The 18,852-nt window shown below is 44.4% G+C and overlaps 2 protein-coding genes across 9 annotated transcripts in view; both read left to right on the forward strand.

Annotated features, from left to right (window-relative positions):
* The first annotated feature begins 99 nt into the window (after positions 1-99).
* Positions 100-14,222, forward strand: LOC116794636 (interleukin-9 receptor-like). The gene is made up of 11 exons (XM_032703435.1): positions 100-725; positions 1,057-1,116; positions 6,343-6,394; positions 7,257-7,347; positions 7,747-7,855; positions 9,679-9,872; positions 10,594-10,739; positions 11,078-11,252; positions 11,490-11,601; positions 12,608-12,692; positions 13,186-14,222. The coding sequence occupies exons 1-11, from the start codon at positions 646-648 to the stop codon at positions 13,723-13,725; spliced, it is 1,644 nt and encodes a 547-aa protein (XP_032559326.1). The 5' UTR covers positions 100-645; the 3' UTR covers positions 13,726-14,222.
* Positions 14,223-17,827: 3,605 nt separating this feature from the next.
* The window catches only part of PDPK1 (3-phosphoinositide dependent protein kinase 1), a 30,129-nt gene continuing 29,104 nt past the window's right edge, over positions 17,828-18,852 (forward strand). For 2 of the 8 annotated variants that reach the window (XM_032703426.1, XM_032703433.1), the window contains exon 1: positions 18,123-18,227. In XM_032703426.1, the coding sequence (XP_032559317.1) occupies positions 18,138-18,227 (90 nt within the window). In that variant the 5' untranslated portion in view covers positions 18,123-18,137. The other 6 variants (XM_032703432.1, XM_032703427.1, XM_032703431.1 and 3 more) reach the window with 6 other exon arrangements.

Below are 18,852 nucleotides of genomic sequence, written 5' to 3' on the forward strand. Positions count from 1 at the left end.
CAACTGAAAACTGTTAGGTCCACAGAAATACCTGCCTATTTCTGTTGCCACTTATCCTATTAATGTCTCAGATTTGTTATGATTGATTGTTTTTGGGTTTGGTTGGTTGGTTGTTGTCTTTTTTTAGAATTCTAAGTACCTTGAAAATTATCCTTTGGGTTATATAGATGTGCAATTTTTTTACAGTAACCTTTTGAAGAGTACAGAACATTAAATTATTTTCCCTGGTGTTCTCGCATGACTTGGGAGTTTGGCTGTACAGGGACTCTTAGAAGCATAACAAATGGCAAGCATGTTTGCTACATTAAGGCTCCCCCACCCTTTCCAAACAACATGTGGTATTACTTTTCCTACTAAAGCCTTTTGGCTCTTTAAACTCAGCTGTAGTAGTTTATTAGTTATGGAGGTCCCAGACCAGTCCATGGGGTATGATCAAAGCCAGTTCTTATTTAATCACCATAGAAATGTATGTCCAAGAGAACAAGCACAACTCAGGTTTCAGAAAGACTGTGCCTTTCCAGGTGGGGTCTGTAAATGAAAAGTCTTCAAAATATATAATTCCAGACAAACTTTTTCTACTAGGCTACTGAGTCAGCTTATCTCCCAGCACTTTTCAAGCACGTTAATTGAGCAGCTTTTAGAACTATGCCAGAATTTCAGAAATGTTGTTCTAGCTGGATGTGCCTGCAACTTCTGCCTTGGACTTGCTCTACTGCTGTAAACAGGTCAGTAGCACAGATTTTGAGCAATTTCTGCTAGCTAATAAAGCCAACTATGAAACTGCAATTTGCACTGTAACTGTCAATCTGTTTCCCTCTGACATTCTCTATCTCTGATTTGTTTAGCCTAATTGTCTTTAAAAGTTACTGCAATACTGAAAGTGAATGTGAAGACCTACGTCTTATGTAGACATAGTGCTGCTTGGCTGTAGGAGGTCCTGTCCTGAGAGAATCTTTGTGGTGAATGATGTTTGCTTCCAGTGCAGTGATAATCTGTTGTTGCTGTGATACCAATAAACTCCCTTCCCTCTTCTCCATCTCTTAACTGAGACTATAGGCATCTCCACAGCTCCCTAAACAGAAGGGAGTACTGTAATGAAGAGAAGCTCTTTCACAGGTGAGTGCTGGGACTGTACTGCTATGCATCCCCCTCCCTGGTTTGATTGTTCAGAATAGCTGTGGTGTCTGCTATGTTGATTTTGGACCTATATGGCTTAGTTTTGCCCATGTTTTTATTATTCCCTCAATATACCCCTAGCTCAGTGGCTTCCTGGGCACTGCTCTAAGATACTAAGTTTTTTGGTTCCTTCCCTCCTTATTTTCCATTTTTCTTGTCATCAGCTGTGATAAATTGTGGGAGGTCTTCACATGCTAATACATCCTCCCTGCTGCACAACCAGTCCCTTGCGTGTCATCTAGGAACTGCAGAGGATCACCCCAACTTCACTGCCTGGATGAGCTGAGCCTGCCCCACACTGTCCTACAAGGGCTTTTGCATCATGCTCATGTCAACACGAATGTGTACTAGGCAGAAGTGTTTCTGATGGTTTCAACACAGTCTTTTACAGCTTCATCTTACAGCTATTTTCACTTCAGAAACTACATTGTGGTAACTGACCCCAGCTGCTTAAGGGAAGAGGGGAAACTCGTCTATCTTTCTATGGCCCTTTACATCTCAGTTCTGCCTGCTCTTTGTCTCTGTATCATTGGCCCCAGAACTGCTGAAGGAGCTGTTTCTATTATTGCAACACTATCAGGCTGTACACTTGGTAGAGGGTGATGGTTTGGTGCTATATTTGGCTAGAAGTTACTTCTGGTCACCCTAGGAGGCAGATTTTGCAGGCAGGTACCTGCCATAAGAGTATTAAAATAAGGGAGGCCATTCCCTTTGAAGCAAACTGTAACAATTGCCCTTTGGCCAATGAATTGTTGTCACTGTGAATGTGGAGGGGTTTGAAGTGGGGGTTTTTCAGTATCTCCTAGGAGCAAACTGCAAATGTCCCTTACCTAGCAGCATCTAATTTGGAAAAATTATGTTTTCCCAGGAATGTTAGGGCCAAAAAGCAGGTACTAGGGGAAGCACCCTAATTCATTCTGTTGTACCAATTTGGAAATGTCCATCTCCATTTCTACATGGCCTCTGCCTCCTTGTCTCTTGGCCCCAGAAGCTGATACTGACAGACTGTTATTTGGTCTATTCTTTGACTGCTTCTCTCTCCCCCTTCTCGGCACTAGACCTACGTACAGGACTGACTTGATGCATCCTGACTGTAACACTGCCATTGCAGCTGGGCGTGGGAAGATCTGTTCCTCATATGCTCTGGGATCAGGACACACAAGCACTGCAATACTTTTTTTGCCTTTGCTTCCAGAATTGTGCTTTGAGCACAGTGCAGCAGTTGGCTGTGGGGGAAGCGCAGGACAGGGCAGCTCAGGGTGCTCCAGGAGTCTGAGCATAGTTTGGTAGAGGACTTGGGTGGAAGCAGTTTTGCCTCACATCCAGACAGGGCTAGAAAATTACTTTAGGTCACTTAGAAAGCTCTTCTGTTGGCCCTTTTTTATATAAAAGTTGCAAGCCTATACTTCTATATTCAGCAAATTGCTTGGCCTTTTAAATGTTAACCCTTTAGCAGAAATTCCTCAGTTTCTCCATGACTGAGTAATTGCAGATACAGCTACTTTAACTCAATCTGATAATCTGAGCAGTTTTTCATTGGTTCTTGAGATTATCTTTAAAATCAGGCACAGTATGCTCTGCTTTATTATGCCACTGCTGCTACGGCATGATCATCAAACCACGAAGCCCAAACTATCAAGGGACAGAAGCGGTGCGAAAAGTGACATTTTCTTTGAGCTGGTAAGACAGTTTAACATATTTCTGTTCCATGTATGCCAGTATCTAATGTTAGGATACATCTACTGAGCTAAAATGTTGAAAAATATTTTCTATCCCTAAATGTGGAATTATATATTGTTTCTCGTACTAGAAACCTAGAACAAAAGAATCATGAGGAGGGTCCCTGTGCTTTTGTTCTGCTAGTTTGCTGAGCACAAAACAACACTATTACATTAATTCTGATGGATTGTGCTCAAAAGAAGGACCACCCTGAAGAACTTATTTTTTAGGTACTCCTCTCTGACTGCAAGAGATGAATGTAAAGGAATCCAGCCAAAATAGTCCTCAGTGTTTGGGAGTTTGCAGGCAAAAATATACTTTTTTAATGTATGTGTGTGTGTATATATACACGTGTGTGTGGATATTGCTTTATTGCAGTAGTCATCCTTTGTAGCAGGTTTTTCTCTCGGATCCAAGTATGTCAAATCTAAAAGTGCAAGTCTGTTTGTGAGCATCAAATTATGGGAAGATGGCTCTCCAAAGATGAACGGAGAAAAAGACTGGTTATATGGGGTTCTCTCTGATAATCTCTGTAGTTGAGAAATCCAACCCTTTTTCCTCATTCCCCAGCAGCTGGCATGCTGATCGTGTGAGTCTGCTGTGTGCACTTGATGTGCTTCTGTCAGGCATGTGCTCAGAGGCCTAGGTATTAAGAAGGTAGACAATCTATGGCTAATTTTTCTTAAAGGACCTGCAAAAGCCTTTCTTTATAGGCAGAGATGATTGTTCATAATGGATACCCCTCTAATCACACCTAGTAGTATAAAGGTGAATGTACACTTGGGTTAGTCCTAATGGATGGATGGATGTACCTGTTGGTACAGATGTGCTACTGCCTGTCATTGTTTTACTTCATAGGTGCCAGTCAGTGTCCTGCTTTTCTGTAGTGCCTGTTGGTGCTTCCTCTGGAAGAGATGTAAGCAAAGGAAGGGATTATGGCCAAGGGAAAGTGGGCCACTTATCACTAATTACTAAGATGTAATGGATGGAAACAGTGTTCCAGGGTCCAGGTGTGCTGTGTCTGCTCCCACTGTACACCACTCATTGCATCATAGAATCCTAGAATGGTGTGGGTTGGAAGTGATCTCTGCCATGGGCTTGTCCAAGCCTGTCCAGCTGGCACAGAACACTTCCAGGGATGGAGCAGCCACAGCTTCTCCGGGTAACCTGTGCCAGGGCCTCACCAACCCTACAGGGAAGAATTTCTGTCCGGTATCCGATCTAATCTTGTCCCCTGTCAGTGGGAAGCCATTGCCCCCTGTCATGTCACTTCATACCCTTGTCCAAAGTCCCTCTCCGCCTTTCTTAGAGCCCTTTTAGATACTGAAAGGGGCTCTAAGGTTTCCTCGGAGCCTTCTCTTCTCCAAGCTATCAACTCCAATTCTCTCATCCTGCCTGCATAGCAGAGGGGCTCTAGCTCTCTGGTCATCTTCACGGCCTCCTCTGGACTTGCTCCAGTTTTCATGGGGCTTTTCTGGCTTCACCCACAACTGCCCAGTGTGGCAGAAACTGGGCATTAGAATGCAAAAAACCAGCAGCAACCTGGCTAAAAAATTGATTTGTCTTCCAGTGCTGGCAGCTGCTGTAGTAGCACCTGGGCTGCTGGCACTGGGTTTCCATCTGAGCTACGGGGATTTTGTATTGTTTTTCAAGATACCCAAGAAAGATTTATAGACTACAAGCCTTGCATCATATGTTTAGGCAAGAGGTTCCAGCAATAAAGGTAGTTCCCCTTGTACAAATTCTACACTTTATTTCTGTCTAATTGTATCTACCTTCAGTGTCTAACAAGTGCATTCTTTCCATCTGTCTCTAGGAGATTTAAAAAAAAAAAAAGATTTTTCTCCTATGTGAAATCACCTTCCCATGTAAGATACTTATGGCTGGTGTAAAATTACTACTTAGTGTTTCCTTTGGTTAAGTTAAAGAGATTTAGTTGGTCTTTAATTGTTGATTTCTGAGGAAAGTTATCCAAGATCATATCATTCTTATAGCCCTTTCCAGAACTGTTCTTATATTGACAGCATCTCTTTGTCTAAAGTATGGATCCCAACAGAAGAAATTATTCAATATTACATGTAGCTACAATAACATTTCTTTTAACTCATATGCATCCACAGTCTGTGTGTTAGCTCCTCTAATTGCATTGATGTACTGCAGAATCTGGTTCATCTGGTTATGTGCTATTTCCTGAAATAATTTTCTGATAAGCCTTTCAGAATTCAGTGTTACATGACCTACTTATGACTAACATTCATGGCTTCTAATGCAAAAATTTGCATTTAAACATGCTGTATTTGTTTCCAGGTGGGCTAGAGAGCCAGAAATGTCTGACACATTTTGAACACTGAAGAACTGAACAAAGAACTTCTTGTGTGGGGTGGGGGGAGTTTATAAAATCAATAGCAATTACCTGGAAACAGTCTGTCCTGGTTTACTTATCTTGACCTATGTTTGTTTGTTTGTTTGTGTGCCTGAACGAGTTCTTGTAAGCACATGTATAATTCTACTTAATGCAGCTCTGTCTATATCATATTTAGTCACTATTACTGTATTTATCTCAGGGATCACACGCAACCCTGATTAGAACGATAAGCAGGAGAGGCTTCATGCCTCCCAGCCTCCTGCAGCTAAAATCAGCTACTGGTGACACTTCCTCTTGACAACCCCCACTCTGAAGAAGGTCTGCAGCAAAACAGAGTGCTTACCAAAAACCCATAAATGAAGAGGTGGGGAAGTGGTAGCCAGAAAGATTCCTTTTCTCTTGATAAGTTTCTGAAACATTGTAATTATTTTACTATTCGATTCAGAAAAGGGACACCATAAGCAGGCATGATCACAGGCAAGAAGTTTGATGTAGATGCTGCTGTATAGCTTTGTGAAATGCATGACTGGAAGGATACTCTTGGTCATGGAGTCCAGTTCCTGCTGTTGTAGCCATCAGATCACTTAATCCCTTCAGTAAAACAATCCTAATGATTTAAATATCACAATCCTTGCTAAGCGTAGGCTTTTTCTCGCTCACTTCTATTCTAGATTACTTCAGATCCTTTGTTGGTTTGAAATCATGATCTTATTCTATAGCCAGGCTGTATCTGTTTGGTCCTGTGCTAATGCTGTACTTAGTGTTTCTCCTATCCTGACACTCTCTCCCTTTTCCCCAGCTTGTCCTGAAAGAGAGATCATAATCTCTGGCAAATTTTGGTTGATAGTTGTTGGTTTGGGGTTTTTGTTTTTGTTTTTTTAATAATAACTAACCCAAGCTCTTCTAAGACGGAAAATTCTCAGACCCTTACGTTAGCCCAGCCCTAGAGCTCAGTTCAGTGTACGTGCTAGGCAAGCAGTGCAAACAGTGTTCCTCCAAAATTCTTTTAATTTTTCAAGAAACTGTTTTTGTTTATTAGTGGTCTGTGTCTACAAACTCACTCCATGTTTTCTGGGTTTCAGGCTCCTTGGAGCATCACACTCCTCGCAGCAGTGCTGGGCTCATTGTGTTCAGGTAACAGCAAGTATTGCAAACTGAAAACATCTTTTAAAAACACCATGTATTGCTGAGTAGATCAGGTCCATATTCTTCGTATTAAACTTTGCCGTAAGAATACCAAATCAGAAGCTTTCAGTGAAAAAGTATAATTTTAAATTAAAACTTCATCAGGAGAGAATTCACAGAACGGAATTTCTAATTTAAAAAAAAAGTGAGTCCAGCTTAACACTGTACAGAGGTAGAGTTCCATATTGCAGAAGATACACTTCAAACATCCTTACACAACCCTTCTGTGAACTGGGGTAATGACTAGGTCCTAAGTATTCTACATCTCTCAATGAATGCTTTGACCAGGAGCTTTGACCAGTTATTCTCTGTTTCTCTTTTCTGAATATGCAGAAATTATGTCTGCTCCAGGAGGCCCCTGAGCTGCAAATATCTGGAGGCTGAGAATGTTTTCAGAGAAGAATATCTATGCTCTATTGCTATGATTTTCTCTAAGCATCTGGTTTCGGTTGCTGTCAGAAACGAGATACAGGGAAACATGAACATTTTTTCCAACCCACTGTGGCTCTCTGCTGCTCTTAAATTGTCATAAACCAGATGCCAAAAATGCAGAAAGATGAAACACCCACCCTTGATCAAATTGCAGGAATTAAAGATTTCCTTTAATGCAGGTCGTGCTTTAGATTCCTGTACAAAGTATTATTTACTGCCATGAGAAGACCAGTTCCTATAGAAGAGATTATATAGCTGAGCTGGTGCCCTGAGAGATTCAAGATAAGCTTGCATCACACTTGCAGAAGCAAGTAGGTAAAGCTTCAACCTGCTGGTACAAATACTGACAAAACTGCTCCTAAAAATTGTTCTGTTTCAGATATTATCTGGAATGGGAGGAGTTGTGTGGCAGCTGGGCCTCTGGCTGTGTATTACTGCTGTGCTGCTCTTTGGTGGAGGAAGAGGGAGAGGTAAGAGGAGATCTGGAATAGGTTCACCGTAGGAAAACAGGCACATACCTGTGCTCATTTTTCATTCACAGACTCTTAAATATGCAACCCAAGATCTTGCCCTTTCCCAGGTCCCAGGAACCGGTACAGCTGGCTGGTAATGCCAAGCCTAGGGAACTGAGCACATACTGGATAAGCTGGGCAGCAGAAAAAGTGTAGCTACTGCCCAAGGTCCCTGCCCTAAGATCTTACACTCATCTCATGCAGTGAAGTGTGGTACAAGAGAGGAAGAACATGATGGGGAAGATTAGATGCAGTGTCAGTAAAGGAAGTACTAGCAAGTAATGCATTTATTTGATGTACTGAGCAAGGCCTCATCCAGTGATACATGAATCCAGCTCTGGTCTCCTTCCTCTGCAGAGCTCTGTGGCAGCCTGAGCTGCCTGAATAACTACATAACTACCGTGAACTGCACGTGGGTGACGGAGAAGCCCGTGGGTGATGGACCTTTCCACCTGCATTTCACCAAGTAAGAGCCACATACCGAGCGCTGCCTGTGGCAGCCCCAGCCCTGGCATGGGCAGGATGGCATGGAAAAGCAGAGATGGGGTCGAGCTGTGGGCTTTGCTCCCTCCACAGCAGGAGGAGACCTGTGGCACAGCTACCTTTGCCACCCCATCACCCCAGACCTGGGCTACCTTGGAAGCTGCTCCCTTTTGTGGGCCCACAGCCTCAGCTGGGGCAGCTGAGGTACAGTGCACACAGCTGCATGTTCTCCTGCCAGCTCTGGTTATCCACCCAGTGAACTGTTCTGGCAGGTGCCTCAGCACAGGGAGCCTTTCCTTCCTGGCCTTCAGTCTCTGTGATCTGGGAACTTCCAGAGCCCATCGTCCATGAAGCACCCTAATCAACTTCTAATAATTTCTTGTCTTTTTGCCTAGAAATTAAACCACTAGTGGTTTAATCTATTAGTTAGTGTGTGTATATATATATATATATATATATATATATATATATATATACATACATAAGTCCAGTGAGTTATAAGCTTTAATAACAGATTTACTCAGTGCTGGTGAGGCCACCCCTGGAGTGCTGTGTCCAGTTTCTGGGCCCCTCAGCTCAGGAAGGACATGGAGGGGCTGGAGCAGGTCCAGAGAAGAGCAACGAGGCTGGGGAAGGGACTTGAGCACAAGTGCTGTGAGGAGAGGCTGAGGGAGCTGGGGCTGTTCAGCCTGGAGAAGAGGAGGCTCAGGGGAGACCTCCTCACTCTCTGCAACTCCCTGACAGGAGGGGGGAGCCGGGGGGGGTTGGGCTCTTCTCCCAGGGACCAGCAGTAGGACAAGAGGGCTGGGTCTTCAGCTGTGCCAGGGGAGGTTTAGGTTGAATATTAGGAAAAAATTTTTTACAGAGAGAGTAATCAGCCATTGGAATGGGCTGCCCAGGGAGGTGGTGGATTCACCGTCCCTGGAGGTTTTTCAGATGAGACTGGATGTGGCATCAGTGCCATGGGCTGGGAACCACAGCGGTGTTAGACCAAGGGTTGGACTTGATGATCTCGGAGGTCTTTTCCAACCTGGTCAATTCTGTGATTTAGAATATTATCTGAATAGTGTTTCCTCTAATGGAAACAATAGGGTGAATAGTTTGCTATGTGACAGGATAATTTGAGATGAATGTGTTTAGATTATACAATAACATTGTCTTGACCACCAGTAACTATTACATGAGGGTAAGCCATCCTGACATTAGATGCCTCATTCTGGTAGGGTTAAGTCAAAAATAGCCTAGCTCTAAATAATACTGGGGTTTAGATCTATGAAGAACTGCCAGGCTGATAAACTGTGATATCCCCATTTCTTGTGGGATCACATGCAACGTGAAAAATTTGCTAATAAATGGCTACACCACAAAACAACAAACCAACTTCCAACACGTTTTGCTGTCAGTACTGATGTTTGTTCCTAGCAAAAGAGGCCTTAATATACAACTCATTGCTTCTGTGCTGTGCAGTTGTAACTAACTGTCCACCCACTTCCCCCCTACCCAGCTGCTTTCCTGGCAATGACATGCAGCCCTCTCACTTTCAGAGGGAGCAGATATTGGGCTCTGTATGCAGCTCCTTGAAGGTCTGGTGCTTTCAGCAGCGAGGTTATGAAGGCATCTCCTTCCTCCCTGTTCAGCCCTGCCAGCCAGCCAGCTTTAGGATTGCTTTCTGTGCTCTCTGCACTAAAGAGGTTCATGGTCTTCGGGAGTGTGGTGGTGTGCTAAGCTGCCACATGTTCTTCATAAACTGAAAAAACACTTCATTGTATGCCTTCCAAGAAACTTTCAGCCTTTTTATTCTTCTAGCCTCTGGTCAAAGGGCCACAACGCCAGCTGCAAACTGACTGCCACAGAAAGCATGCAGAATCAGTACCACTGCACATTTCATTTAGCCAGCCAGATCTTGGAAACAGATGGTTATAGAGTCTCTCTCCAAGGAAACTTCTTTGGACGTGATCACAAATACGTTACCTTTCCAGTGTACAATCCCCGCAAGCACAGTAAGTATGAACAAGGGCAGTCGTGAGCTGTGGCTCTGCCCAGCAGCTTTGGGGTAGGTCTGATATGCTCTCTAACAAAGGGTGTCTCAAAGACAGCAAGTGGAAACAATGAAAACAAGCCAGACTGTCCATTCCTGGAGAGTGTGCTGTGTGGACTGTACCAGTGAGGATGCAGTCCCTGAGTCTCTCCATTCTGACCTTTCTAGGACTTTAGAGAGGGCTGGCTCTGGAGCATCTTTCAAGAAGACTTTGCACTTGCATCATGTTTTCTTGTGCCATAGATAATTTACAATTAGATTGCCACAATTGTTTGTTTTGTTGTTTTACTTTTTCCTGAGAAATTATGTAATGAGAAATCAAAGTCATGGATTTAATCGAATGTCCTGTGGCCTGGTACTTCAGAGAAATGCTCTAATATCTGAAATACTAGTATCTAGTACCTAGTGTCTATATGTGTGGTATGTTTTTAGGGTGGAATGTGACATCCAGAGTGGTTCTTTGCTTGCAAGATTATCCCCAGAGACTGCTGGAGTTATCATTAATTTATGTCAGTTCTGTTGCTGCTCTGATCCAACCTGGAAACTAATTTGGTCTACTTCTGGTCTTAGTATCACTCTTCGGACCAATCTTTATCTTGCAAGACTTTAGTCAGCCTGGTATCATGCATCTCCTTTTGTGACGTTCCAAATATTGTGAAAAAACCTTCCTCCTCTATTTACAGTAAAACTTGATCCACCTTTGAACCTCCAGAGCAATGCCACGGCCAGCAAGTGCCAGATATGGTGGAGTGTGTGGGATGTGCCTTGGTACCTCGTTGAAATTCTCCAATATGAATTGCAGTATAAGGAGTACAGCATGTCCTGGGAGGTAATGGATGAGACACATAGTGATGCTGCCTTGCTCTTTGGGCACAACAGCCTTGCCAATCAGCTCAGGGCTCTCTGCCAGCTGACTCTTTTAATCTGGCCTTTCTGGTTTCCCATATGAAGTCTGAAAGATTTTATATAAATCTACTCTGAAGATCAATAACTCTTCTCATGACCCCTACATTCATAAATCACCCATCCTCATGCAGGCCCTCTTCTTACATCTAAGAAAAGAGAATTTGGAAAAGAAAAGGGAAAAAAAACCAACAAAAAAGAGTATTTAAAAGACCATCCCTTTGCCCAGCCTTGTTAACAGAAATGCTTTGCAATACTTTTCAGATTGCATTGAACAAGACACCATCCAGTTCACTGCCACAGATAGAAATTGAAGCAACAGAGCTTCGCAGAGGCATTGCTTACACTGCAAGAGTTCGCTGCAAAGTTTCTGAAAATGAGAATTCCTACCACAGTCAGTGGAGTGAGTGGAGCCAGACAACGGTGTTTCAAAGAGCAGGTACAAAGAATGTTGTTTTCATCTTAATTCATTTCATGTCCATGTTCCAAAAAAACCGAAGATATGTGGAAAAATGGAGCTTTACAAAACAGAACTAGCTTTCTTCAAGTATTCATAGCCAAGTTACTTTCCTCGAGGACTTTAGCAGCCTGTTTAATTTGGATTGCTTGGTTATTTGGAGTTCTATCTTGACTTCTAGACTTTTGCTAAAAATTTTTGTGCTGATTGTTTTCCTAGATGTACCAAAACTGTCTGAGAAGATCTTAAATACCACTATGCAGCTCTTGTTCATTCCTCTGAGTTTGGGCACTCTACTCTATTTATTCTGGAACTGCAAACTTTCTTCAAGGTATGTGATAGTTTTTCATTAAGTTCCCCTTGATCTTTATGGCCTGAAGAGGATAAATCAAGAGTTGTTATATCCCTTTTCCTTCCTGTTTCTCCTGCACAGGCTCAGTCATTGTCAAACCCTCTTTTGACAGTCGTGGGACATGACATATTCCTTGGCTGATGATAGTTAATGACCCACTATACAGTCTTTAAGGAGACCAAAGTACCCTTGTGACTCCCAAACTCAGCTAAAACTCAAGGATGAGGGTCTCTTGGAGTTAAAGAAATTTAAAGCCATGGAAATTTCTTGTTAAGCTTCATGTAGATAAATTAAAAGTGCAAGTACCTAGCAATCCATAAAGGTGGTTAAACTGATGTCAGTGTTAAGCTACTCGTGACATACCTGGCAGCAGTCGGTATATAAAATACCAATATAGGCAAGCTGGACTGACTCAGATTCTGTTGAGATCAAGTTTACAGAGAACAAAGTGGTTTAGAACCTTGGTTCAACCATCTTCTGCCATTTTTTATGCTGTCAGAGCAAAAATAAATCTCCTACCTTTTTTTTTTTCTGCCTTGACATACATTATTATGCTCCATACACACACATCATTCTTAGAGAAACAGAATACTTGACAAAATGCGATAAAGTATTTTACAGGATAGACTCTAATAAATGGGCAAGAATGTCTGGCAGAATTTCTCTGTCTAAATATAATGAAGCTAGAATTCTCTAAAACACTTCCAGAAACAGTGGTTTAGATCAAGTAAGTTGATAAACAAATGTTTCAATAGCTTGGTGCATATAATGGGTAATAGACCAGTAATAAGTTTTTGGATATTCCTAAGAAACTTTTAAGACTGCTTCAGGCTAGAAACATTAAATGCATGCATAGGTAGCAGACAAACGATTGCATGAGATGTCAGAAGTCATGGTAAGTGTGGAGGTTGCGTCCAATCAGTATCATGGAGACAGAATACAGGAAAATTTTCTGGGTTTTTTAAGAGTTGTTTTCTCACTTTAGGGCAAAAAGTCTCACCTGCTTTAACATTCCCACGCCAGCTGCTTTCTTTCAGCCACTCTATAGTTTGCACAATGGGAATTTCAAGGTAAGAAATAAGTTTAATTCCTTTCTTATGATCCTCAGTTCATGATGGGAGGATTTTTTTTTTTTTCTGGGATTAATCATTCTAGCTCCTAAGCAAAGTTACTGACAGGTGGTTCTGCTCTTCCTGAGAGTTTACAGTTCCTCAGTTTCTTGTCTCCACATACTAGCTGACCAGCAGAGCTCCTGTCCAACTTCTCACTCCTTAGAAGTAGAACCCCTCTAGTCACTTCGAACTCTGGCTGAATCTAAAAGGTGCACCCTGTCCTTTCAAAGCCAAAGCAATACAAGTAGCTTGCATTATATTCTGGAGGTGAAATCTTGTAAAATTTCTTGTAAAGCTTTGTGAAATTAGCAGCTAGATTGTCTACCCTATTACTCTAACTTGGCCTGTTAGATGTGCACTAAACCTCTGGATTATTGTGCCAAAGCCATATACACAGAATATTTTGGAATAACTATGAAAAATGACCCAAACTTATTGATCCTTTCACTAGGACTGGGTTGGACCTAATGAGGCTTGTAGCCAATTTGGAAGAGAAGAGGCCAGCAACTCAAGCAAAGTGACTGCAGATAGAGTTTCTGATCTAAACACCCAGGACCTGATTTCCCAGATCTCCTGGAAACCTCTGGAAAGCACAAATCTGGTTGTTGCAGAAGAAAACTTTGTATTTGCCCCAGGTCCAAGCCAGCAATATGTCCCCAGTAGGTATATAAGAGCTGAAGAGATAGAAGTGAGGCCAGGACTATTGTTTGCACCGAACCATGCTGATGACACAGTTGGCCTGAAAATCTCTGAAATAATTAAAGACAATTCTGAGAGCCCTAGCATGGGAAGGAATTATTCCTCTCACTCACAGCATGGAAAGGGTGACTTTCTTATGCTTCAGGAATCTTTGGAGATAGAAGATGTGTCCTTCAGTGGCAGTGACTATTGTACCTTGTGTGACAATGATACCACAGGAGGTCTGATTCCTGCTGAACCACTGAAGCTCTCTGATGGCAATAGTCTTGTCAAACATCAGAATGATCAGTGACCTTCCCTGAGAAATACTGCCTACAAAGATTCTGGTGCTCTTCTCTCACCTCCCAACATTGTCTTCCTAAGTGGCTTAAATGGTGACTGTGCAGACGATTGCAAACTTGTATAATTTTAAAATAAATCTTCAATTCCTGTACTTCAGAAGAAGATTGTGACCAAGTCCTCTGGCTAGCAAATACTACCCCTATAGGCATGGCAAAGCCCAACTCCAGCAACATCTGTTGTCTCAGAGATACATTACCATGCCCTTCCCTGAATTAACCTCCTGCCAGCAGAGGTCCAGTAACCACCGGTCTAAGGAGGCAGCAGCAGACCTGCTGTTTTTCCTCAGGAAGAGCTATTGGAATTGTGTGCCTCTTGGAAGCAGCAATATTTGCAATGTGATGAACCATGATTTAAACTCCATAATTTTTTAAAACTATGCATAATTCTTCATAAAATCACAATAAATGATTCTCGCTACAGAAGGTAATTTTGCTTCTTTATGCATTGATGACTTCAAGTGGTTCCTGATTTGATCAGAATTTGTAATTGCTCTATTTAAAGATCATCAGACAGTGGACCTTGATCTTTATTATCGTGAAAGGCTCTAACTTTTTATTTTGCAATAACTAAGCCTCATGTACTGCTTTGATTTTAACAAAAATTTATCTCAAGGTTAAGTGGCTGGGCTGATCTAATGGAGAAAGATGAAAAGCAAGAACAGCACACATGAGGCTTACTTAATCACAATACAGGCCAGGCCTACTGGCTCTCCAAGGTGATGAGTCCTTTGTCTTAACTGCACAACAGGTACAGCCTTTCTGAGCTGGATAGCTAGAGATTTACTTTCTGTCCTCGAAAATACTATACACAATTAATTTGCCACCAAGCAGATTTCTGGAGTCTTAGTGGGATCTCCTCAATTTAATAGGCTCAACAGTTTTAGCAAGCATAGTGAGATATGTAGACATGCATCTAAACTAGCTGGCACATGCATATGTACAGTCACACACATTTATTCCTCCGTCTTTGGAGTGCTTCCCTTGTCTCTCTGCTGACCATTAGCACTGAATAGTTTTGACAAGGCAAAGAAAGATTTCATTTATAAGTAACAAAGTAGGTTGAGACATCCTTCCCAAAAAGCATGCTAGGCCAGAGAATTGTTGTGAGGAGTCTTCAACTGTGAGAAAAACAGGAACAGAAGGAGAAGTTTACATCCAATTTGCATGACAGCCATAGGAGGTAACAGCAGTGATTTGTTTTCAGTGTTGTAAGCAAAGGGCTTACTTGATATCTGAAAATATTATCCCATTTATGGTCCTTTGTGGTTTTTAACTTGTGAAAACTGTATTCAAGTGTGCTTCTTTTACTATACCTCAATCTAATGGCAAGAGAAGAATGTGCTGTTGCTGTCATTAAGAGTTGCTATAATTTCCTCAGGATAAGAAAATCATATAACAAGACTACACACCTGAAGGATTTTGGCGATCCTAAACTTTTAGACCCCATGGTGTGGTTTGATGTAGTGTCTCAAATTTCAAATCTTCAGAATCAGAGGGATGCTTTCTGAAATTGTCAGATCAATTGTATCTTAAATCTCTCAGATCTTGATAGCCCTTGCTTATGAACATGTCTGCACAGAAAGTGAACCAGTTTCATAAAATCTTGCTCAGTTAAGAAGGTATTCTGTACTAGGAGTATTAGCAAAATCAGAGTGGGAACGATTATATTCAGATATGGTAAGGAGCAGCAGGTCAGCCTATGGAAGGGAGAACAAAAAACTTCATGAGATAAAGAAGCAAAAGAAAACAGAGAGATTGAATGTAGTCAGAAATTACTTGAGAGAAATGAAAAGTCAAAGATGATGCTGCCTGTGTCCATTAGGGCAGGACAGGAAGACTATAACAACTGAGTCTGCAGGTGATGAGAGGCTGATGGTTAAAAAGCTGCAATAATATTCCAGCATCAGCAGTTCTTCAGATGGAACAACTTTCAGCTGCTTCTGCTTTTATGGAGTTACTTATAAATGTTAGTTGTTGTCGCTAGAAAAAAAGAACAAAATACCTCTGCTTTACAATTAGGTCCTTGGAACAATCAAAGCCTCATTTTTATTCAGCCAAAATGAAATACTACAAATTTTCTACAAAAGTAGTCTATAAAACTCCTTTTTTCCCCTGTCCTTTTGCTTTGTGTTTTTATTTTAAGGTTTTCTGTTCATTTTTTGTGTGTGTCATGTTTGAGACTAGTATTAGGATCAAGCTATGTTTTTTAAAGCTTCTTCTAGAATCTCTGAACTACTCTAAGGCTGAGTTTTGCCTCTAAGTATCCTTCCAGTGGAAGATAGAGAACTACAATCTAGTAATGAGACATAATATGGGCTCTGGTCAAGCCTGTGAAGCCTTTCATTTCCTGGGACTACCAAGTGCATGCTGTGTGTATCACCTGCAACCAGAACAAAGTGGCCAGCATTTTCATGTCAGTCTGACAGAACTATCATGTAATATTATTATAAATCTGCGCTTCTCTGTTGCTTCCTTTCTCTGTGTTCACAACTCTACGTTGTGTAATGTTTGAAACAGCTCTAAACTTAGCTCTGTGCAATCCATACATTTTACTAGTTCTATGATGAGCCTGATACTTTTTGAGCCTTATAAAAATATGCACGGACATAAACAAACATAAATCCAACTGGTCAATCTGCTGGGTGGACCATTGTGATATTATCTAGAAAAAAATGTTGCCAGATGAAATGGAAAAGAATCTGCCTTTTGACCAGGAAGATCTCTTTGAAGAGCAGCGTTCAGTAGCCACAAACACAGTTACAGCATTAATCTGGGGACAGAGTGGCTGGAGAGGGACCTGGGAGTTTGGATTAACAAGCAGCTGAACATGAGCCAGCAGTGTGTCCAGGTGGCCAAGAAGGCCAATGGCATCCTGGCCTCTATCAGGAACAGTGTGGCCAGCAGGTCCAAGGAAGTGATTCTTACCCTGGACTCAGCACTGGTGAGGCCACACCTGGAGTGCTGTGTCCAGTTCTGGGCCCCTCAGTTCAGGAAGGATATTGAGGTGCTGGAGCAGGTCCAGAGGAGAGAAACGAGGCTGGGGAAGGGACTGGAGCACAAGTGCTGTGAGGAGAGGCTGAGGGAGCTGGGGCTGTTCAGCCTGGAGGAGAGGAGGCTCAGGGGAGACCTCCTCACTCTGTACAACTACCTGAAAGGAGGTTGTAGCCAGGTGGGGGTTGGTCTCTTTTCCCAGGCAAAGATCAGTAAGACAAGAGGGCATGGTCTCAAGTTGTGCCAGGGGAGGTTTAGGTTAGATATTAGAAAGAATTTCTTTACAGAGAGGGTGGTCAGACATTGGAATGGGCTGCCCAGGGAAGTGGTGGATTCTCCGTCCTTGGAAATTTTTAAAAAGAGACTGGATGTGGCACTTAGTGCCATGGTCTAGTAACCGCAGCAGTAGTGGATCAAGGGTTGGACTTGATGATCTTGAAGGTCCCTTCCAACCCAGCTGATTCTATGAATGCCTAAGCTACACAAAAGCTTTTTGCTACTTGGCAGAGTTTCTCTGAGAGGCCTAAAAATGTGACTACAGTCTGAAAATGAGTGAAGGTAGGCTTACAACAATAAACTACACATCCCCACTGACCCACGCACCCAACCTATTAGAAGATTACTATCAGTTGTTCTACTCATCCGCTGAAGAAAAGGATGAGACAATTATCATACAGGAAAGCTGGCTGGCTCTTGTCCTTTTCTCTCTCATCCTTTTGAGTAATGCCTCACAATTCTGTGAATTCCTTGACGGATTCCAATTGTCCGCTGCAGTGTCGTGGTCGGCGGGGTCCCCACTGGGTCCGGCGGGCGCGGGCCGGGGCGACGCTCGCACACGGTCTGACAGGGCGCCGTTAACGGGCCCCGCGGGCTCCTGCGGGCCACGGGACACAAGAGGCTGTAGGAACTGCCGCGGGAGGGAACCCCAGTTCCCAGAGCGAACACCCGCCCCGGAACCGCCGCAGTGACGCACCTCAGCCCCGCGCTGCGCTCCCGAGGCCCCGCCCATGCGCTGACGTCACGGCCAGCCCCTCCCTCGGCGTCGTGGCATAAATCCGGATGTGAGCGCGGGAGGGAGGGGTGGCCCCGCCCTTTTCCGCCCTCACCTAGCGCAGCCTGCGAAGCGTCACCCCTACAACTGCTCATGCTCGATCCGGCTCGGGCGCGGAGGCTGCCGGGGCCGCCCTGTCCCGGCCCGTGCGTGAGCAGCAGCTGCGGCCTCCAGTGAGCGCGCGGGGCGCGCGGAAGTCCCGCCCGCGGGGGGATTGTTGTGGTGACGTCACGGGCGGGGGACGCGGGTGCCCCTTTGGCTCGGGCTGGGCCGAGCGCCGGGCGCGGAACGGGCGGGGAGCGACCCCGGGCCGGGCGGGCCATGGCCAGCACCGGCAGCCCCCTGGTGAGTCCGGGCGCGGGGGGCGGCCCGCAGGCCGGGCGGGCCATGGCCTGCACCGGCAGCTCCCTGGTGAGTCCGCCCGGGGCCGCGGCCCGCGGGGTGCTTGCGGAATAAGTAGGCCCAGGCGCCGGGGCCGACCCGTGAGCGGTGGCCGCCCGTGCCCGGCGCTCTGCTGGCGGCGGGGCGCGGTGGAGTTTCGCTGGCTGCCGCGCCGCCTGCGGCCGTTGGAGCAAGGCGGGCGGGCGGGCGCTGCCCTCTGTGGGGCCGGTCTCGGCGTTGCTGCTCCCAGTCCTCCTTCCGCCCCCCGCTCCGGGGTCGCCGCGGGCCTTGCGTGAGGGCCCCGCTCCCCGCCCGAGCTCGGTCGTTCCGCGGGAGGAGGCGAGGCCTTGGCCGAGAGTGAAGGGGCCGCCCCGCGGCCTCTCGCGGAGCTCCGTTGCCGGTTCCGGGTACGGGCCGTTGGCGGAGCTTTGCCGGGCCGTCTCCCACGGGGAGAGCCGGGGCTGTTACCCTGGGGGAGGCAGCTGTTACTCTGCAATCGAGTTCTTTTGTAGTGGGAACAAACGCGTGAGGAAGATCGTGAGGGTCACAGCAGGACGCCGTTTCACACAGTTGTTTACGTTAGTCTGACACTGTAAAACTGTGACATTTTGTGTACACCGACTAATATAAGATGGAGTTGTAGCCGGTAGACAGG

The sequence above is a fragment of the Chiroxiphia lanceolata genome, chromosome 16, assembly GCF_009829145.1.
Source record: "Chiroxiphia lanceolata isolate bChiLan1 chromosome 16, bChiLan1.pri, whole genome shotgun sequence".
Lineage (NCBI taxonomy): Eukaryota > Metazoa > Chordata > Aves > Passeriformes > Pipridae > Chiroxiphia > Chiroxiphia lanceolata.